The sequence below is a fragment of the Ochotona curzoniae genome, unplaced genomic scaffold, assembly GCF_017591425.1.
Source record: "Ochotona curzoniae isolate NIBS_2020 unplaced genomic scaffold, NIBS_Ocur_1.0 scaffold_4506, whole genome shotgun sequence".
NCBI classification, from domain to species: Eukaryota; Metazoa; Chordata; class Mammalia; order Lagomorpha; family Ochotonidae; genus Ochotona; species Ochotona curzoniae.
This window is the reverse complement of record NW_024467119.1, coordinates 45,766,942-45,789,353: the sequence shown is the minus strand read 5'-3', so window position 1 is coordinate 45,789,353 and position 22,412 is coordinate 45,766,942. Positions and strand designations below refer to the sequence as shown.

Below are 22,412 nucleotides of genomic sequence, written 5' to 3'. Positions count from 1 at the left end.
CGAAGAACAATGCCAAATTGAATCATAGGCTGACAGAGTCACACAGACAGTAGAATTTCTAGCACAGCTATTTATTCTCAATACATTTGCTACCATGCCTCTAAAAACAACATGCTCACATGATAGACTTTGCCAGACATCATGTAATACTTCATTAAAAAGATGCCTTCTGCATTTTTGCTCACCGTAAACAAACCTACATTAGTTAGCACTCATGTTTCCTGCTTTTATTACCTCATTTCTTCTTTTCCCATTATGAAAATGTTTTCTCATACTATGACTAATCCTCACACAGGTTTAGCTGACTTTGGAACAGGATCTCTGAGCTACTTATTAATAAGATCATGCCTTTTAACAGTTTTCTGGGTTCCCTTCTACAAATAACTACATTATTAAAGATTTTTTCCTGATTCAAAATAAACATGGGAAAAAGTTCCCTTGTTCTATTCACATTCTGTTTCAAATTATGTATTTTTTTGTCTTATCTCACATTCCATTTCCCCTAAGAGAGCATGACAAAAACATTTAAATACATTTATACTGATCAGATAGCTAAATGAGTCTTTTGAATACTATTGGATAAGAAATTGTAGTTTACCCAGATACTGAATGGATTATTCATTTTAGACTATATTAAATTACAACATTACTTATTAAAAGATTTTATTTAAAAGCAATTATAAAGCAGAACTCCCAGATGCTTTTTAAAATAATATTACTTACTGTAATGGCAAAGAAACAGAAAGAAATAGTGAGACACAAAAAAATCTTTCATCTGCTGTCTCATACCCCAAATAGCCACAAGGAACCAAGCTTCTCTGGGTCTCCTATGTGGGTAGCAGGGACTTGGGCCATCTGCCACTGTTGTCCCAGGTACATGAGAAGGAAGCTGGAATGGGCGTGGAACAACTGGACCAGGTACTGGCTCCCACACGGGACGCAGGTGCTACAGTAAGTGACTTAACCCACTGTATCAGGGCACCAGCTGAAGTTTTTCTTCCTAGTTTTTACGGAAATATCATTGAAAGTCACTGTAAATTTCGTTCACCTAATCTATATTGTGTTTCCCATCTAAAGTAAAACTTTTTAAAGGTTTATTGAGGCATAATTGATAGAAAAAATCTTTATACAATGGACATAAGCTTCCTTCTGTGATACCATCACCAGAACCAAGGTACTTAACATTTCTATCATCTCTGAAAAAATCCTCCTTCTTCTGTAAGCCAAGTCCTTAGATGACCCACTTCTTTCCCTTAGCATGATGCCCGCAGTGCATGCCCATGTCACGACATATGACAAGTCTTCCCTACTTTTTTGAGGGCTGAATCTCATTTCTGCATGTGCATGTTCCTTATTCATTCATCTATAAACATAGATTATTTCGGTAAGTTGACTTGTGTATAATGCTTAAAACATGGGAATTCAGGCATTTTTACCAAGATGAATGAAAACCCACTATAATTTCAACTGTAGAATCCATTACAAGGTTACAGTGTTTAGAATGACAGCTTAACCAGTGGTTAAGTAGCCCACTCTTCATGCTGGAGTACGTGGATTCAATTCCCAGCTGTGGGTCCTCACTGCACCTTCCTGTAGACCACGGGGAGCAGTGGAGTGTGCACCAACAGAGGGGAGCTTTCTTCCTGACAAATTGATTAATTAATTTTGGGAAAAGGCTAAATTATTGGAGAAAAAAAAAGTTAACACCATGTGCTGAGGGAGAAAGCATTATGCAAAGTCAAAATCATCCGACTACTTCATGATTATACAAAAAGCTACATTTTTCTTTGACAATGCACATGTGGGAAGGTGGAAAAATTTGAATAAACTCTATTGCTTTGTAATTCAGAATCAAATCTGCTTGCTGACAGTATTTTTAAATCTTAGAACCTGATTTTAGCTAAGAAAGAACTAATTTATGGCAAGAGTAAAAAAAATATTCAGTAAATACCCCATCCCCTCGCCACACACACACACACAAAACCTAAGTGTTCTTTACTTGTAGCCAAGCTGTCGACAGATCACAGTGGCATCCTTATCAGTCCATCCGTCATCACAAATTGTTCCCCACTGGCCACCGATGAAAACCTCCACTCGCCCTTCTTTCTTATTTTCTCCATCCATCAGTCTGATAGGAAAACCTGTCACAATTCAAAAAGGTTAGGAAGTCAAAATAAGCAACCAAATACCAAAATATGAGAGACTTTGTAAAATACAAATGAGTTGAGCAATCCAGAGAGAGAGAGAAAAGACAGGAGATATCTGTAGGACTTTTAGATACTGTGTAACAAGTTTTGAACTCTTGAAGTCAGAGTGGTCACCTTGCCACAGTCTGTAAGCCCCAGTAACTAGAACTGTGCCTGGCATATCATGGATTTTTAGTCCATTTAAAAAAAAACACAACACTTCATTTATTTTGAAAGGCACAGTTACAGAGAGAGAGCAAGAGAAGCTTAACCTTTTACACCACAATGATGGACCCTGAGTTTTCAATTCTTAAGGGCAAATTAGACAGCAAGAGCTATTCTATCCACACCATCTTGCCATTTAAGTTATTTTTGCTAGGACAGTAATAATAATATCTAGTCTGTTTTATTTGTAAAATCTTAAATAAATAAAGATTCAGGAAAACTAAATAATCCTATGGGTATAAAGTATCTCTAATTATGTATCTCACATTGATTTCCAGTAGTTGTTCTTGTAACACTGATACATTATTTTTCAAAATAGCTCTTTTCTAGAAAAAAAAAGATAACAATCTAATGTAAATGAAAATAAAACCTAGGTTTGTATGGTAAAAGTGAGTAAGAGACAACTTCACTATGATAAAAATCTCTGCTAAGACTTAATGCTACAAATTAATATAATATTAATATAAGAAACAACATGTATTAGCATCCCAGATTTTTCCCCCAACTCCCCTAGGGAATAACTACATTCTTATGAAGCTTAATTTTACTTGTAGTATTACTTTTAACCATTTCACCCCCACATAGCCAAATATATGAAGTGTCTGCTGAGCATAACTAATTTTGAAGAGTTTTTATTCACAGAAGTTATCCTTCAAATAACTGAAAATAACAATAGCTCAACAGCTTATTGCAATGCCAAAGAACTTAAACATCTCCATTATTTATTAAATGCTATTGTTTGTAACATTCCTGTGCTATTTTGCTAAACTTCTCTTTTAAATACACAATTTCTTCTACTTGGTGAGAAAGCATGATGTACTTTAATGAATAAATGGTACTATAATTCTACCCCAAAAGGATATTTGACTCAGACATAATGTTCTTCAGACAAATTACTTAGTTAATAGACCTGAAATTAGAACCAAGATTCATAATAATGATGACCACATATTTTATTAATAATTATCATCTACAGCTTTTTAAATTTTTAAGAAGGACATCTAAAATTCCAGAATCAGGAAGATTTTCTTGGAAACTAAAATGACTAGCTGTCTTAGCCCTATGACGTATTTAACAATCCAAGCCTTCAAAAAACTTAGCCAGTATTTTGGCAAACCAGGGTAGGGGGCGGGCCTGGTGGGGGTTATTGTGGGTCGCTGCAACTAGGCTGCAGCTCCCACTGGTTTATGTGAGGGCCAAGTATGTGCTGGGCAGAAACAGGCTGGACTGCAACACCCATTGGTTCCAGTGGAAGTCGGGAGTGAAAACAGAACCAACCCAGCAATTGCAACCACCAGCTGATTGGAGCGATGGACGGTGCCAGGCCCTGTACTTGTTAGCACATACAAGAAGTTTCTTTGGAGATCTTCCTAATCTAAATGCTAGACTCAGAACCCTAACGAAGAAAAGAGAGAAGACAGAACAGGTCAACCAACCATCTCAGCTATGACGGGCTATGTCAATCAGTGGATTTTTCAAAGACCTCATAGTGCTTGGAGTGGCAAGATTGACAGCAATTCATAACTGTTGCAATATCAAAACCACTTGAGCAAGAACCTCAGAGCATACCCTACATCCGGGACCTGGGGAGGGTGGGAAATTGGGTGGGCCTTCTCCCTTAATAACCCCCTTTAAACATGAAGGTAACAATATGGAAAACATACTAGTATTATCCACTTTCCTGTAACCCTTGAACCTTCTTACCCTAATTAACTATGTAAAGAATGTCAAAATAAAATCTTATTAAGAATGTCAAAAAAAATTATATCTCTGAACTACAAAAAAAAAAAAAACCCAAACAAACAAAAAAAAAAAAAACAAAAAAAACTTAGCCAGTATTTCATCATGTCCTGATGGGGCATGACTACATGACCACCCCACAATCGAAACCAAGGTTATCTGGGGCCAAAAGAACCCATTTCTAGCAAACAGAGGCTAGAAACCATTTATCATGTAATCCTGGGATACCATCTTCTTTAGGAAGATAACAGGAAAAAGGAGTATTTTTGTAAAGCATGCAAAATTATTAACAGTAAAGAATTCAACAGCTTTTCTTAGTTTGTAAAGTTAAGATTTCAGCTTTATGGTCTGAAAGCAGCAGAATGTAAGAGGGGATGATTCAGTCCTGAGGTTAAAAAGTAAAGGTCATGTATCTATTTACACACACACACAAAGGCATGCACAAAAATAATCCAGCTCTGATAGTATTCTGGCAAGTCTTCTGAACAATCCCCTTTAATATTTTTCATTCATACTTCTTATTCTATCCTCCTCCTTGTCAGACCTGAAGAATCTGGAAAGTATGTTAGGTTGCTGTTTGCTTACAAGAGAATCTATATGTATTTAAAGACAGCTGGAGAGCTGGTTATTTATCAAACTACAAATCTGAAAAAACTTGTAAATAGAGAATCACAACTGGGTTTCTAGAACAATGGCATGTCTTAGAAAACTCCAATGATTCAGAGGTTCCTGAGAAACCAGGAAAAGCAAAGAATGGGTAGATGGCTACCAATGATGAACTAAGAAGAAATAAATCATGAGACAAAAGAGGAAGAGGAATATTCTTTTTCTTTCTTTAAAAATCTTTTTTCAAATAGCTGCTTTATACTCAAGGTAAATGAAGGTCAGACTAGGTGCTACAGAGTAGGAAGTAGATCATGTAGCTTCTTTCCTCTTTCAGATATATGTGATTATAAATATTTTTAGAGGGAGTTAGGTTTCCACGCAAAGAAAAACAGCTTCAGGGACATAAATTTTATAATGTTGGTAGAAAGACTCAAAGTTATAAGAATGACTGAAAGTCCATCTTTGGTCTGAATGCAGAGAAGCATACTGCACTATGTCTCCACATCTGGGCATGTCAGTCTCTGCCACACCTCTGTTACACATCCCCTTAAATACAGAGCTAGAAAACACAGTCCTCAACATAGAGAAAAACAGAAAATGTACATTAACATGAAGTTAAACAACATGCTACAAAATGACCAACGTGTCACTGAAGTGATGAAAAAGAAAATGGAAAATCTTGAAGAAAACGATGCTTCTGCATGGCACTGAAGAAATCAAAAGAAAAAACAACAAAAAAAGAATGACTAAAAATTCAAGAAATATGGGAAACCAAAACACCAAGCATGAGAAACACTTCACACTCAGAGCCAGCGGCTGGAGGTACAGGATACTGCATTATGCAACCCTAGCGCTGTGACCGGTCCTCACCCAGGGCCAGTCTGTGTCCATCGCTGCCAGGGTAGCAGGCGATAGCCACATCTTCCCGGTGGCCGCAGTCGTGTCTCCCCCACTGCCTCCTGGAGCACTGAAGCAGGCTGCTTTCCTTTCCCGAGCAGCTCACATCGTCCAACCATATGGGCCCCGCACTTACTTCCAAATGGTTTGCAGAAACTTGTTTGCCGTATCTGTGATGACAAAATAAACTGTTACCATGAACCACACAGCAGAGGACTCCCTAACTGTCATGACTTCAGAGGCTAAGTATTTATTTGTTCTTTTTCCTGCTTTGCCAATATAGAGCTGTATGTGCTCCGGTCACGGGTTTTGATCACCTAAACAACTTATGGCTGCTTGAGTAAGTAATGAGTTATAATCCCATTTTCACATTCAGTCTTGTGTTTTGTGTTCAACTTAACCTACCAATCAGAGAGAATGTAGGCAAAAAGATATCTCAAACTCCTGACCATAGAAGCAACACTGAACCAGTAGCTGACAATACCTGCAAGGGTGGGTTTCCTGACTTGCTCATCTTCTCTAGGCCTCTCTAGTCTAGCATCATCTCCAAAACGGAAAGTGTGTATTAGCTTAGTGATTTTTTTCCTAACATAATGCCCAACCCTGCATGAAATTTGTATTTCAGCCCCCATTAACATCAGAATGATAAAACCCATGAATTGTGTAAGAATGTATATTTAATTTTTTGTATATTTAATTTTGAGCTTTATAAAATTTTGTAAAAGACAAGTTATATAAATGTGCATAAAATCATACTATTTTATGTTCCAATTGACTTTATTATATATATATTATATCAAATATATACATATGCTGTAGAATAGATACTATAGAAATACATATGCAGTAGAAAAAGACATTTTAAAATTATAAAATTCAAAACTTGGTAATTTTTAAACTTTTTCTTTCATCCTCAGTTTTTCTTTAGTTCCATAAAATCCAAATCTCCAGAAATCACCAAGCTTAAATAGCCTTAATGTGTCTTTTGTTTCTAAGAATCTACAAAATTCACTATTGGTCATAAATTTTACATTAATTTTCTCCTTTACCGGATGCCTTATTATTGTAATGCCTAAGAGGTAAGGAAGTCTTTCTGTTTGCAATGAATTTTCCCAATTGTTTTCCAGGGCCATTATATTAAATATGTTTAACATGAACATTTAATAAACTCAAGCAATGTAACTTTTATGCTATTAATACTTAACTGTTAATTAAAAATTAGGCTTTCTCCTGCTATTTGCTAACTAACCAAAACTAAGCTAGAAAAGTAATTAACCTATAATCTAAACTGGTATCACTTTCAGCCTAATCTACTTTCCAAAATAGGACATCAATCAGATCACGCTCTGTATCAACTATGTAACAGGAAGTCATTTCATTTGAAGAGTATAAAAGAAACACAAACATGGCCCTTTTTCTCATTCCAGAGAATATTTTTTCAAGTATTGCTCTGTAAATTAAATGCAGCATATCTTATACAACCTTCTAGCACAATTCTTTAGAACATCTAACAAGTTATATAAAATATTTTGAGGTTCAGTAAGCCTAGAAATTCAGTATATGCAAAAAAACTTCATGGAAAATGTACTGGTGAATAGTAATAAATTAAAATACAAACAACCAGTATCATTCAACTGTTTTCATTAATAGAAAACAATGTGAAAATAAAGAATAAATAGGTTTATGGATCTCCATGAGAAAGTGGTACTCTTATTAATCTAACAAATTAACCTTTGACATTTATCAAGCAATTCTTATTCACTGTCAATAATTATTTAGCTATTTGTTATGTTATGCCCCTTGTCACCAAAATTTTAAGTGCTCTACCTAAGAAAACTCAAAATATAAAGCAATCACGTTCCTTGGTATCCTTATAAGATTATTTAAAACTGGAAAAAAATCAACCTAAATATTAAGTAACTTTTAGCATGTAAACATTTAAAGGGTATATTATTACCATTAAAATTATAAAAAGTAAAGACAGAAAAATCATATGTACTCTATCAGAACTGATACAAAGGTCTATACAAAAATTGCTTAAATGACGGTTCAAGAATGGATAGAATTATAGCTTCCATTTTCTTTTCCAAACTTTTATTTTTATAAATTTTGAAATATATATTTAATTATTAATTTAGTTAGTTTACATGGTGGAATATATTTAAAGTTTCGTGAATGCTTGGAAGTAGCTCTATCTGAACCTGAAATGAGCTAATTTTCCCAACTTTTTCAAGGATGAGAAAATTACTAAAACAGAAAGAATGGGTATTCATGGGCCTCATTCCAACAGTTAGCTCGAAGGCACATTTGCAGTTACTTCAGCCAATTGAAACTCCTACTCTGAATGCATTTTGTATGTGACAAGCAATATATTATTCCAAGTGTGATACTCAGCTTTCAAGTGAGTGAGGTCAAAGGCGAGTTTTAAAGGTCATCTCATGACAAGAGGGCCATTTTTCTCGAATAAAAGTGATAATTATCACTACATTCTGAAAACAAGAGTAATGTACTACGAAACTATTTGACACTGTACTTCTCCACATATTTAGACACAGTGATGTCAAAACTAAACAGCATCCAATAGAAGTGATGCATCAGCATAAAATCAAGCATTCAAAAGTCTTGACAAGACACAAAAGCACCTAGAAGTCACACTGATGTCAACCAATTATTCAAGAAGAGTGGCAGCAGAACAGATAGATGAGCTCAAAAAGAGAGAGAGAGAGTGAGAGAGATGGTAACTCATTTTTACCGAAAATGACATTTTAAAATTATATTTCCATAGATAGGAAGGGAGGGAAGTAGATTAGAGAACATGTATTTTTCATATTATAGAAATTATAAGTAGGAATCAGACATTAGAGCATTGAATGATTTAATGTGTCATTTATCTTCCTCATATCAATAACCCTTACTTAAATCCCAGCTGCCGACACACCACGTATGTATTCAGCTCAGTCCAGCCATCATCACAGACAGTTCCCCACTGTGCCCTGTAATACACTTCCAGGCGACCCTCTTGGTTACTTTTTCCACCTGCAAGCCTGATGATGCCATCTGTAATAAAAAGGAGACCCAAAGACTAAAGTAGATCCACTCGCAAAACAAGGTGAAAAATATTTTCATTTCATGGCAAATATCACCATATTCAGACTTCTCTCTAGGCTTTCTGTTGAATTCATAACTCTGTTCAGTGAACTAAAGTCATTGCATTGTTCTTGAAGTTTGACATAATACATATCTGTCCTAATAAAATACTTTTTCTTTTTCTTCCTATTTTTGGGCAGAACAATACATTTTGCTACAATTCCAAGAGCAGAGAATGAATGCTCAGGAAGATGAAGTTCTTCAGCTTAAAATCTAGTGATCTATATTATACATAGCCATGTTGCTCTGCTGATAAAATCAGCAGCCTATTATAGAAGTCTGTCAATAAAGAGATATACATGCAGTATTTTGTAAGTCTTAAGAAGCTGTTCTTTTGATTTTGGTTAAAAAAGATACTGAAACAGAATTGTTTTTCTCTGAATTCTCTTTAACCATAAGAACAACAGATTTGGGATCCACTTCCTTCTTCCACACCCAAGCATCTATGTCCTATGCTCTCAGACATACCCTTCTCCTAACATTTGGCATATCCTATCAAGATAGGTATGCTGCAACCAGGAATAGTCTCAACATCGAGTATAAAAAAGGCAACTTGGTTCATTTAACCATTTTTTAAAATTGCACCAGTACCATTGTACCTAGTACAAGCACATTGTAATATTCAAGCCTGTTGGATAGATGAATGGACTAAAGGTATAACACCCAATATTTGAAATTTATCACTGCATACAAATTCTGATTACTGAGTATTATGTGTATCAACACTGACACATTTTCTGACCTATACTCACAAGATTGTGTAGTCTGAAATATGAACATAAAGAAATATCTATGGTTGAAGAGGTAACATTTAATAACAATTTGTGTTAGATTGCTTTTGTTTTATTTGGAGGATTTTTCCTGTGTGTTCATTGGACAAAACTGTTCAGACTGAGTACATAGGCAGATGAAGCAAGTCCAAAGGAGGCCTGGCAGGACTTACTGCATTAATAGGATGAGAGCCTCACCTGTCAGAGGAGTACAGGACACCCCAGCATCTTCCTTATGGCCACAGTTATGCTCTCCCCAGGATCTTTTTGGACATTGTTCAATAGAAAGCTCATTTCCAGTGCAGCGTACTTCATCCAACATGATTGGGCCAGATCCTTCCCCAAAATACGCCTTATTCCATGCTTTGGCAATGCCACTGGATAAACAAAAGAAAACAGGAATTCTTGATTACACTGCATTAGTTGGTTGCCCGGAAAATCATATTTTCAAATTTGCACTTATCAAGTGACTCCACATATCTGCACTGCTTTACCTGTTGCCATTCTTCATATCTTCTGCATTGCACATGTTTCAAAAACTGCTGCATATTATCTGTTACAGTCCCTCTTTTCCTTCACCAGTTTTAGAGCTCAGATTTCCAGAACAGCAATGGTATTGAAATTAAAAACAATATTTCCTATCTTCCCCGCCTCTACTTTACTAGTTAATCAGGTTGTGTTTTGTGAAACAGACATAAGGTTTTTCACTTTTAATCATTTCAAGGCATATATCACGTCAAATGCATTTACACATTTTAAAAGATCTTTTTATTTACTTGAAAGACAAAGTGACAGAGGGAGAAAGAAATAGAGAGAACTTCCACCCACTGGTTCATTTCTAAAATAGTTGCAACAGCCAGGGCTAGGATGACCCAAAGCCAGGAACCAGGAGCCTCTACCACATCACCCACACAGGTCCAGGGACCTGAGGACTTGGAACATATGCTACTGCTTTCCCAGATACAAAAACAGGGAGTACAATCGGAAATGGAATAACTCAGATTCTGCCCATATGGGATGCTGGTACTGTTGGTGGGCAGCTAACCTGCTACACCACAACACCAGCCATGCAATCACGTTATTATACATCTATCACTATTATCCATTACCAGAGCTTTTTTTTAACATTCCCAAATGAAAATTCCATCCCCTGTAAATGGCTAATTTATGAGTGGTATTTAGGCAGAAATAGGTGGCACATACAACTTCTAGGAAATTGCTTTGTTCCAGGCCAGATGCAATGGCTCAGTGGCTAAATCCTCACCTTGCACAGACCAGCATTCCATATGATTTCTGCTTTGTGCCCCAGCTGCTCCACTTTCCATCCAACTACCTGTTTGTGACCTGGGAAAGCAGTGTAGGATGGCCCAAAGCTTTGGAATCGGATCAGCTTTGAATCTGCCCTGCCCTGGCCCTTGTGGACATTTGGGGAGTGAACCAGCAGACGGAGGATCTTTCTGTCTCCCCTTCTCTCTGTAAATCTCTTATTTCAATACAAATAATAAGTAAATCTTAAAAAAGGCTGTGCCCGGGATGGTAGCCTACCAGCTAAAATCATTGCCTTAAACGCACCAGGATCCCATATTGGTGCTAATTCTAATCCCAGCAGCCCCTTTTCCCATCCAGCTCCCTTCTTGTGGTCTGGGAGAGCAGTTGAGGATGGCCCAAAACCTTGGGACCTTACACCTGCATGGGAGACCCAGAAGAGGCTCCTGGCTTCTGGCTTTGGAACGGCATAGCTCCTGCCATTGCAGCCACTTGGGGAGTGAATAAATGGATGGAAGAGCTTCCTCTCTGTTTTTCCTCCTCTCTATATATCTGACTTTGTAATAAAAATGAATAAATCTTAAAAAAGAAAGGCATGGCCTTGTTCCACTCCCTCTTCCTGCCTGTTGTCTGCAGGCTTGAGACAGAGACACTGTCTCAGGTCACAGGTTAACATACTAAGCAGGACAGAATGGATGACTGTGGAACTGCCACAGTCACGCTGGATACCTCTTTCATTAAGAAACAGACTCCCGTCACAATCTGCTTTAGCTGCTGTTACTTTCAATTCCCTTAATAACAGCCAAATCTATTTCTCATCAAAATATCTTTTTCATTCAAGTTTATCTGTAGTATATGTACTTCCCCCAGAATTCAGAGTGATACCATATTATAGAACCCCAGATTTCTATAAACACTATGACTGTCTGTTAAAATGATCAAAGATTTCAAACACTTCAAGTTTAGACCATCTCAGCCATCTAATTGCTAGACTTCAGTATTTATATTTTTAGTTTGCTTTTTGATGACACTGCATCTATTTGCATTATTTGAGTAGCTCTTTTCTCATAACATTATAACTATCCTGAAAAATTATAATGAAAATATACTGAGGGTCCAGCATTGTGACCCAATAGCTTAAGCTGTTAACACCGGCTATTATCCCTGCATCCCATATGCATTCCAGCTGTAATTCTGGCTGCTCAGCTTCAAATCGAGCTCCCTGATTCAATGCTTTGGAAAGCAGCAGAATGTGGCCCAAGTACTTGGGTCCCTGACACCTATTTGGAGGTATGGATGCAAGGCCAGGTTCCCAAATTTGGCATTTGTAGGAGTGAACCAACAGACAGAAAATTGATTTTTTTCTCTCTCTCTCTCCAACAGTCTTTCAAATAAATAAATATTTTTTAAATATACTGAAAGAAAAAAGTGTGCTAAATGTCTATAATGCCCCCAAATGACAAGTTTTTACAAAATCAGAGGAGATATTCCAGAAATTCTTTTAAGAGAACCAGTGTCTAAAAGTCAAACATCCAAAAGCTACAAGTGAAGCATTTCTTTAAGTCACCTGACAGACCTTATCTAAGGTGCAAGGGGAGAGTGTGCAAAGGAAGGCATAACGGAACAACCACAGCAAAGGGTGTGAAGGGAGCTGAGGAAAGCAGTAGCAGATTTACTTTCCACTTAAGCAGGATGTTTCTGTGGACCTAAAATGTAGAATCCAGACTGCTGAATCACTACCTGGCTTTTGCAGTGCAAGTGGATTCTGAGCAGTGTGTCCCAGCAAATGGTAATGACTGTTATACCAGACAATTGTGAAGAAAACACAATAAAAGACTCCATGGGGACTGTGCTCTTGCACAGCAGGCTAAGCTTCCACCTGCACCAGCATCCCATGTGGTCGGTGGTTCATGCCCTAGGTGTCCCACTTTCAATCCAGTTCTCTGCTTTTGGCCAGGAAGGCAGAGCAGGGTGCCCCAAGTCTTTGGACCCCCTACATCCACATGGGAGACCCAGGAAACTGCTGGCTCCTGGCTTCAGATCAGATCAACTCCAGCTGTTGTGGCCATTTGGAGAATGAAAGTTCTCTCCTAGTCTGTACTTCTCTCTCTGCAACTTTGCCTTTCAAATAAAAATAAACTTTTTTAAAGTCTCCGAATACAAATGCTACTATCAAAATACTTTTCTGAATATGACTGAACAGAAAATAATTTCTACTCCTCTGGCAAGCAGTAATAAGTGCTGATCTTACAGGATTTTAACATAAAGTGTTGAAGGGCTGGTATGGTGGTACAGCATACTAATCCTCTACCTTGTGACCGCAGCATTCAATATCGGTTTGTGTTTCAGCTACTCCACTTCTAATCCAACTCTCTGACTATGGCCTGGGAGGGCAGCAGAAGTTAGCCCAAGTTCCTGAAACCCTGCACCTAGGTGGAAGAGCCAGAAGATACTACTGGCCTTCCAGCTTAGGATTGGCTCATTTCTGGACATTGCAGTCACTTGGAGAGTAAATCAGGGGATAGAAGACCTTCTCTTTCTGTAAAAAAAATCTGTCTTTAAATAAAAATAAGCAAATATTTAAAAAAAATAAAGTGTTGTGTTATTTCAATGTGCATATGTGTACTGAAGAGTATGACAGCCAGGTATAAAGCTTCATCATGATAATTCCCCTTTCTCCATGCAGAATATGTCCTAAGCCCCTATTTATACCTGAAATCTCTTATATTATCAGATGTAATTTATTCTATTTTTTTCCATATTCATAGCCACCTATGATAAAGTTCAATTAAGACATTCAGAACATTCAATTGATCATCCATAAGAGACGTTTTGATTGTTTGTTCACCTGTGGTTGTATATGTCCCTTCCAAAACTGTTTTTGCTACATCTCATGGGTAACGATGTTCTAGTTTTTGTTGTCATTTCTTCAGTACCACATGGGTCATTTCTACAAGGAGGTTTTAAATTTTCTTTTTCATCACTTTAGGGACACATTGGTAATTCTGTGGCATGTTGTTTAACTTCATGTTGATGTACATTTTCTGTTTTTCTCCCCATTGTGGACTGACTCTGTATTTAAAGGGATGTATAACAGAAGTGTAGCAGAGACTGCCATGTCTAAATGTGGAGAAAAAGTGCATTTTATCTCCATGCATCCAGACCAAAGATGGGCTCCCAATGAAACCACTGAAAATACCCTGACAATAGGATGGTGGACTCTCCAACATTGTCCCTGCCTACAATGTTGGGAAACACTTCAAAAGTGGAATGGATGAACTTATGACTATTCACGAAGGACCATCAATTATAATACTAGGGAAGAAATCAATAGATGGTGGAGGGTATTTGGGGAGGGAGATGGGAAATCCCAGAGCGTACAGAACTGTATCATAAAACAAAAATAAATAATAATTAAAAAAAACAAATTAGGCACAGTAGCAGATTTAAAACAACGGGTAATAATGAAATAGAAAATCATAATAATACACTATAATAAAACTTGTATGACTGCAGTTTCACAGATCATCTTATTGTACTTACCGCTCTCCTTCCTATAAGGTGAGATAATACAAGCCTACCGGATGAGATGAAGCGAGGTGAACTACACAGTGATGGTGACGCAGCTGGCATTAGGCTAGCTCTGAAGGATGATGCTAGTAGTCATACTATGATGTCCCAATACTAGACCTGATAACAGAGGTAGCTTCTAGGTGACTAATGGTTGGGTAGCTTATACAACTCTGCACAAAGGGTGATTCAGGCCTCGGTCAGACCACACATGATTTTACCATGCTACTCAGAATGACAATTTAAAATAGTAAATTTGCCATTTAGTAGTTTTGTACCATAGAAAACTGAAATTGCTGAAAGCAAAACCACATATGGAAAAACTGGGGTTCAGGGATGGGGTGATATGGTATTTAGTTTTGGGTTCTCCCTTCAGCAAGAGGGGCTACCCTAGGGAAATTACTAAAACCATTTAGTCCTAGCAAGCTCCATCTGAACATGAGGATGATAAACAAGGATCTTGTGGGACATGGAGCTTGAGCCTACATCAAGTACGAGTTTAATCAATGCTGACTCCCTTTCTTTTAGCACTGTTAAGGGGTTTGTCCTCAATAGTTGATGCATAACATTTTTATTACTGCAGAGCAAGTGATTTAAAGACCACTGATAGGTAATGTCAGCAAGTACCCCAGCATCTGTTTTCCCTACTCCTTAAAACACAGAATGGTGCTGAGAAAATGAGAAGCATTGGGTTTTTACTCTGTTGGCTCTACCTTCAGACCAGAGAAGGTCTCCCCAAAAAGCCGTTGAACTTATCTGGACAATAAGATGCTGGTCTCTACGCTTGGTGTATGCTTGCAATGAAGGTATCTCAACTGAATTTGAACTGAAGTCACGCAACAAGGTGGAGGAATCCACCATGGGGAGAGGGTTTTCGGGAGGGGTGGTGGGAATCGCAGTACCTATAAAACTGTGTCACATAATACTGGTATTAAAAAATAAATAAATTTTAAAAAATAAAATAAAAAGAATGGTGAGAACCCAGGATAACAAACTCCAACGGGCAGGCAACCCTTAAGTGACTGGAGTTAAGATCAGCATGGGGAATACAACACAAGTGTAGCCACAGAGATTTTCAGCTTCCTTTTATCAGAATAAATGAACAGTACACTAAAAAAAAAAAAAGCAACTTTAATATTTTGGTTTTAGTGCTATAAATGCCTTTTGTTCACTGATTTTGTGGTAACTTTAAAGGTTATATGTGTGTGTGTATATATATGGAGGTAATTCATGAACTATTAAGGTAACTCATGGACTATTTGGGCACTGGACAAATGCATGTGCCATTTTTACACAGATTACAAAGTGACAGCTAAAGAGACCACTGGCTTGCACTACTCAGGCCTGCATTCTTCTGGTGGAAGCATAAATAACCAGATACAGACTTTCAAGCATTTTAATTTGTATAAAATATTTTACTAAATGAAGAAATTGCAATGAACTAAAATAAGACCCTTTTTGTACAGGGGCAGGCATTGTAGAACAGCAGATATAGTCAGTACTTGGAACTCCTGCATCCCTTACAGCAACACTGGCTGGAATTCTGGCTACCATGATTACAATCTAGCTTCCTGCTAACCTGCCTGGGAGGCAGCAACCAATGCAGGAGACTTGAATGGAATTCCTGGTTTCTGTGTGGTCCAGCCCCTGCTGTTGTAGCCATCAAGAGAGTGAATCAGAATCAAGATGGCAGAATAGGGTAAGGACACATTTAAACAGACAAAGAATATTAGCCAAAGAATATTAGAATATTAGACAAAGAATAATATAGTGTGAAGAAGAGAGGGCACATTCCAGGAAATAGGAGAGGACAGAACAACAGCAGAGGGGTACCTGACAGACACAAGAAAGCAGTAGACACAACAGTGCGGTGTTGCCGTGACTGATACCCCAGTGGCATTCAGTGAATGGCTATCTGAACTCCACTGGCAACCAAAACTCCACCAGCAACCAGGTTCCACCCAAGACAGGTTCAAGTAACCCTCAGACCCAACAGCTATGCGATTAAGTACTCTAGTAGTGGCACATCAGGCGCCATTTCTTACAGTCTGGCAGAGTTTAAGACCGCAGGGGACAACAGTGAACTGCGCATGTGCTGAGCTCGGCAAGAACTCACTGAGCTCAGTGGATTGCACTGGTCCCACAGGAAAAATAATACCGACTATGTCATCATACAGGTCAAAATAGCAAAGAGAGTCAGAGAACAAAAGAGGAGAACTGAAGGAATCAAGATGATTAACACACATCCCAGAGAAGTCAGATAGAAAAACTGTAGAGGAAGGCACATTAACTGCATCCCTGGATCTTTGCCCTGAGATGAGCAGTGGAAAAAAAATCTATTATGGAAGATGTCAGTGCACACAATACATAGGGCCTCTGTCAGGTGCTACGAAGAAACTTGGGCCAACACAAGAGAACCAACAACAAACAGAAACAAAAATTAAATCCAGATGACCTAAAGAACTAAATATAAGACAAAGAAAATGAAGGGATGAGGAAAAAAGAAAGAACACTTAAAAATTACTGAACTAAAATAATATAATCATAGTCTTCTAACCTTGGAAGTAAAAGGATTTCTTGAGCAATAGAGGAAACCCAAAAGAAAGAAAGGTTAAATTCAACCAGATGCAAATTGAAAACTACTGTCTGGGAGACTACACCACAGCCAGAAAGAAAAGGTAAATCAGTGGTTTGGAAGAAGTCTTTGCAATACGTAACAGCCAATTCTCAAAGACTCTCCTAGTGATTAATGATAGTAGGGTATTATGATCATGTTTCAATGAAAAGCAAAACTAATAATAAAAAAAGGTATGGGCTGGCACCATGACATAGCAAGTTAAGCCATCATCTGTAGTCCCAGTTTGGAGTTTTGGAGTTTAAGCTGCTCCACTTTCAATCTAGATCCCTGCAAACGGCCTGGGAAAGAGCAGAGTATCGCCCTAGTCCTTACTAAAGGCTAGAAGTGAGGGAGGACAAAGAGCATGGGTAATGGGTACCAAGTCACAGAGCGAATAGGTCCCTAGTGGTACACAGCTACTGTAATTTTTTTAAACATTTATATTTTTATTTGAAAGGTAGAGTTACATGGAGAGAAGGAGAGATAAAGAAAGATCTTCCATCTACTGGTTCACTCCCCAAAAGGCTGTAATGGCTAAAGTTGACCTGATGTGAAGCCAGGACCCTGGACCTTCTGGGTCTCCGACATGGGTAAAGTGGCCCAAACACTTGGGCCATCTCGTGCTACCTTCCCAGGCCATGAGCAAGAAGCTGGATGGAGAATGATTCAGCCTGGACATGAACTGGCACGATACAGGATACCAGTGCCACAGATGGAAGCTTAGCCTACTATGCCATGGTGCTATGACCCAACAGCTATTAGAATATTACAAGAAGCATTAAAGAACCCTAAGGTTCTTATTATAAAGTGATATCAAAGAAGGAGAAATGCTGATCACCTGTATTTGATCAGTACATATCGTATACAAGTATTGAAACCTTACACTGAAGTCCATAAACATGTAGACTTGCTGTTAATAATTTTTTTTTTTAATATTGGGCCAGTGTTGTGGTGTAACAGGTGAAGCTGCCACCTGCAATGCTGGCATCCCATATGGGCAGCAGTTTCCTGCCTAGCTGCTGCACTTCTGATCAGATCCCTTCTAATGGTCTGGAAAAGGCAGCAGAAGAAGGCCCAAGTGTTTGGGTAGCTGACACCCATGTGAGAGATCTGCACGAAGCTCTTCGTTCCTGGCTTCAACCTGGACAAGTCATCTAGGGAGTGACCCAGCAGAGAGATTTTTTTCTGAAAGAGATCTCTCTCTCTCTCTTTCTCTCCTGGTCTATAACTCTTTCAAATAAATGCACAAATTTTTTTTAAAGTAATTTATATCAGAATATTAGTCATTCTGACTACACAATAATAATGTTCCATTTGATCATTTTATAGCACCACCTCCCCCATCATCAAAAAGCAAGCGGAAATAAATGTCAAAAAAATTTTAAAGCCTATGTAAAGTATGGTACATTACACAATAAAATATGATGTCACAGTTCTTTGCTGCGCTTTTAAGAGTTTCAAAGGGCAGGAGGAAACACTTTTAATGTTAGGCACGCAAAGGAACGCTAAAACATCTCCACCTAAAACTTTAACGGGTTCCTATTAATTCTCAAGTTATTCAATTTTCTAACATCTGTCTGTCTCCTTTCCAGCTTCCTATCTTTCTTCAACTTCTGGGGTAATTGAATTTAAAAACCTTAAGTACAATCATTCCTTTTGTATTTAGGAAGCTCGCCAGCTACCAAAATAGGCATACACCATGAATAGATGAGGGCCGACAAAGACAGTGTCTCAGAAAGAGACTCTAACTACCACTCCAGGGATGCATGATGTAGCCTCCCTCTGGGGATTCAACAAAGTAAGTAAGGCTGTGACGAAATCTGCTTAAGAATAAATCATACATTCAGACAAGGAACAATTATGTTGCCTGCTATCAACTATGTGCCATTAAAAAACTATTTCATCTTCAAGTACTCAGCTTTTAAGTAAACAAAACACACTGTAGTGAAAGAAGAGTTCCAGAAGATCATTCAACTATTTATGATGTAACTATCAAATCAAATGCAAGAAAGGCAAACGAACAATGTCTGCTCAGAGCATTTGTGTTAATGTTAAACACTAAAGCCTACAGAACCAGCCTGTTGGTTGTTAAAAAGGCTTGCGAGGGATCTTTGCTATCTGGTATACGTGGAGCTATTTTCCCTTATAGTCACTTGTTCAAAAATGGGTCTCTCCATACAAAAAATTACAATGAACAGATGCTTGACAAGAGATGCTGAAACTGTAATTAGCCCACATATGTGTGCAATATTCATATAGACTTCCTTGTGATTCTATCTTTATACTCTTTCTGTATAACAGACTAAGGTCAGCAAGTCTCTTAAGAACTTTTTATTATAAGTGATATTTTTTCTCTCAAAAATGAATTCTACAACATAAATGACTATCATCTTTTCTAAACAGAAGTTGGCCTTTCCCCCTAAAATACATTAATATAAAATAGCTATTGTTTAAACTTAGAATAAGCCATATCACAACAACTAATATTAAGTATGCAACTAATCTACTCTTCAAATTCCTAATATTTCAGAAGACATAAATTTCTTAATTATTAATATGAAATCATCTGTGGTTTTCCAACTTTCATATTCATAGTGTCTCTGCCTAGAAAACCCCAATAATGGGTGTTCAGTTGAGTCTCAAGATTTCCCATTCCAGCAAGTAAGGCTTTGCACACAAAAAAAAACCTTACCATTTAATTCTATTTATCAATGAACTGCTTGAAGTATCCTTGTATATACACATTAGACTTTCTTCAAACTATAAGTGCACAGATAGTGAGAACTAGATGGAAGTTTTGAATAGAGGAATAGTGTTTGATGATCTCACCGCCAGATGCTCAGTTAATTTTGAATGCTTTAAAATGTCTTTAAATATAACAGTTTCTAAGTAGGTTGATCCTGAAAGCAATGCACATTACATTTGCTAACCCTTACAAACACAGAAACCCTATAAATTAGCAAATAACTATGGAGGAGAAAACTGTAACTAACAGATGTTCTGCAACTTCAAAAACAGGATTCAAATGTGAGTGGTTTTCAGTCCAGACCACAAGCTCTCTGTCTAACACCTTGATGCTTCTGATAGCAACACCAGGAATTTTGAAGAAAAAACTGGTCTTGAAATTGATAATCACAAACATTTTTAAAAATCCAGTCTTAAAGATAACAATGGTAAATTAGTTTCTTCAAAAAGAACTGATTTTCACTATTCCTGGTACATCTAAAGGAAATGATCATATAGCTAAACAGCACTGCCAGGAGTGCAACACACAACCCTGTCCCAAATTAGTTACAGATGTACAACTTAAAATGTTTCAATGAAGAATCAAGCTAATATCACTATAATCCAGTGCTCAGCTTGGCTTTCCCAGTGGCAGAAACCAGAGCAATTCTCTGCTTTGAGACAAGATGAGAAGACAACACTAGGGTGATCTCTAGTCAAAAAAAAGGTTGCTTTGATTTAATCATGCATGTTGGCCTAATCTCCAATTTCAGGAATTACAAGAACCACAGACGTAAACGACATGATGCCAGGAGGAAGAAGAAAAAAAAATTCAGAGATTTTCTCTAGCGCAACTTCAACAAGTAGATATCACACACACACAAAAAAAAACCCTGTTTCAGATTAAGAAACTTAAGGGAAATGACATCCAGATGGAGAACCAAATTCTGCTTCAGACAATCAGTGCCACTGTGAACAACTGTGAAAATCTGAATATGACAGGATAATGTACAATGTTAACAATGATTATCAATGACATTGGCTGTGATAAAGATAAGGATTCTTTGGGACAATGTTCCTAGTTTTTTTTTTTATTTTAATTTTTGAAAATTATACAATTTTGTATAGTCCGGGATTCCCCTCCCCCCATTTTCCACCCCTTGATGGATTTTTCCCATAATGTCAATATTCTCAGTTTTAAGAGAAACATTCTGAAGTATTTAAATACAAAATGTTAGAATGTCACCTTTTACTTTAAAATACTTTAACCAAGAAGCTGCAGTAAAAATGCAACAATGAGAGATCTGGAATTGTAGCAATGCAGAACAATCCCAGCTAGGTGACAAGCAAAGCTGATTTCACACTGCTGTCTTCCACGGGAATTACTTCCCTTAAACACTAACATTCTTTGTTCTAAATACATTCCTACAAATAAAGAAGCAAAGTTCACAAGTTTAGATAATATTTGAAGAATGGGGGTTAAACTTTAATGACATACTAACAACTGATGGATCATGGTACGCTTAAGTAACTGGAGTTGACAGTGCTGATTGTTACCTGGGAATAATATAAAGACAACCATGGAAAGGTAGTAAACTTTGCATTTTAAGTGACATAAAATCACTCTTGTGCAGACACACAAGCAGGAGAAACCTACATGGAAGTGCTCTTCAGAGAACCTCGCCTAGGACAAGTATCAAAAGGTGTTGGTGTCTATTCGCTCAAGGAAATGTACCATTGAAACAAGCAGCACCTGTCTTTGGGTGTGAAAATTAGTTTTTCAAAAATAGAAACAAAACAAGAACAATAAAAACAGACCTGAGGCCCAGCTGCCTGCAGACCACTTCTGCATCTGCATCATCCCATTGGTCATCACAGACTGTTCCCCACTGGCCAGCATGGTAGAGCTCCACACGACCTTCATGCACACTGCTGCCACCAACCAGGCGAATGACAGGGAGCACTGCATCTGTGCATGGTGAAATGCAAAACAAACGAGACCTGTACGTTTACACTGGCCAATAAGATCAGAGCCATCCACTTCTCTACACTGTCAGTAATTAAACCTAGCTATACCAGTGATAAAGACACACACATCTAAAACTAACAAATATTACAGTAATCGCGACCTGTTAATAAATGGAATTATTTTCATAGAACTAGCCATTAAAAGAGTCTAAAATTCGATCTTCCCCAACAATTTCAGAAACCAAAAAAAGCATACTCAAAAACTGCAGATTACTGGAAACAAGCTATCTTTTGGTGATATTACTGGTGCTCAGGTGAACATATGCATCTGCATACTTAAACCATACGGCTTAACCATACTTAACCATATCTACTATATGAAGTTCACCAAAAGCCATTATCCAACCCAGTCATCCAATTTTTGAGAAATATGTTCTCCACAACCCAAAGAAAAACAATGCTATCATGGCTGAAATACATTCTAAATACAAAAAAATTGTATGGTACTTCCTGTATTTCATATTTAGTTTCAAAATATTTGCCATTTTGATTTCATCATGATATCTTATTTCTTAGTATTTCCTGTATATTGTATTGTATGTGATTCTCTATTACATATATAGGATATAATATTTCTTTAAGCAACTATATAACCTAGGATAAAAATGAGATATTATTTTGAAAGTCAAATAGAAT

At 37.4% G+C, this 22,412-nt stretch overlaps 1 protein-coding gene across 2 annotated transcripts in view; it reads right to left on the bottom strand.

Moving 5' to 3' along the window:
- PRSS12 (serine protease 12) overlaps nt 1-22,412 on the bottom strand; it is a 66,578-nt gene that overhangs the window by 23,348 nt on the left and 20,818 nt on the right. For both annotated transcript variants that reach the window (XM_040967246.1, XM_040967247.1), the window contains 5 exons: nt 21,567-21,717; nt 9,770-9,948; nt 8,570-8,711; nt 5,628-5,824; nt 2,000-2,141 (listed from right to left, as the gene is read on the bottom strand). In XM_040967246.1, coding sequence (XP_040823180.1) covers nt 2,000-2,141; nt 5,628-5,824; nt 8,570-8,711; nt 9,770-9,948; nt 21,567-21,717 — 811 coding nt within the window. The remainder of the gene's footprint in view (nt 1-1,999; nt 2,142-5,627; nt 5,825-8,569; nt 8,712-9,769; nt 9,949-21,566; nt 21,718-22,412) is intronic.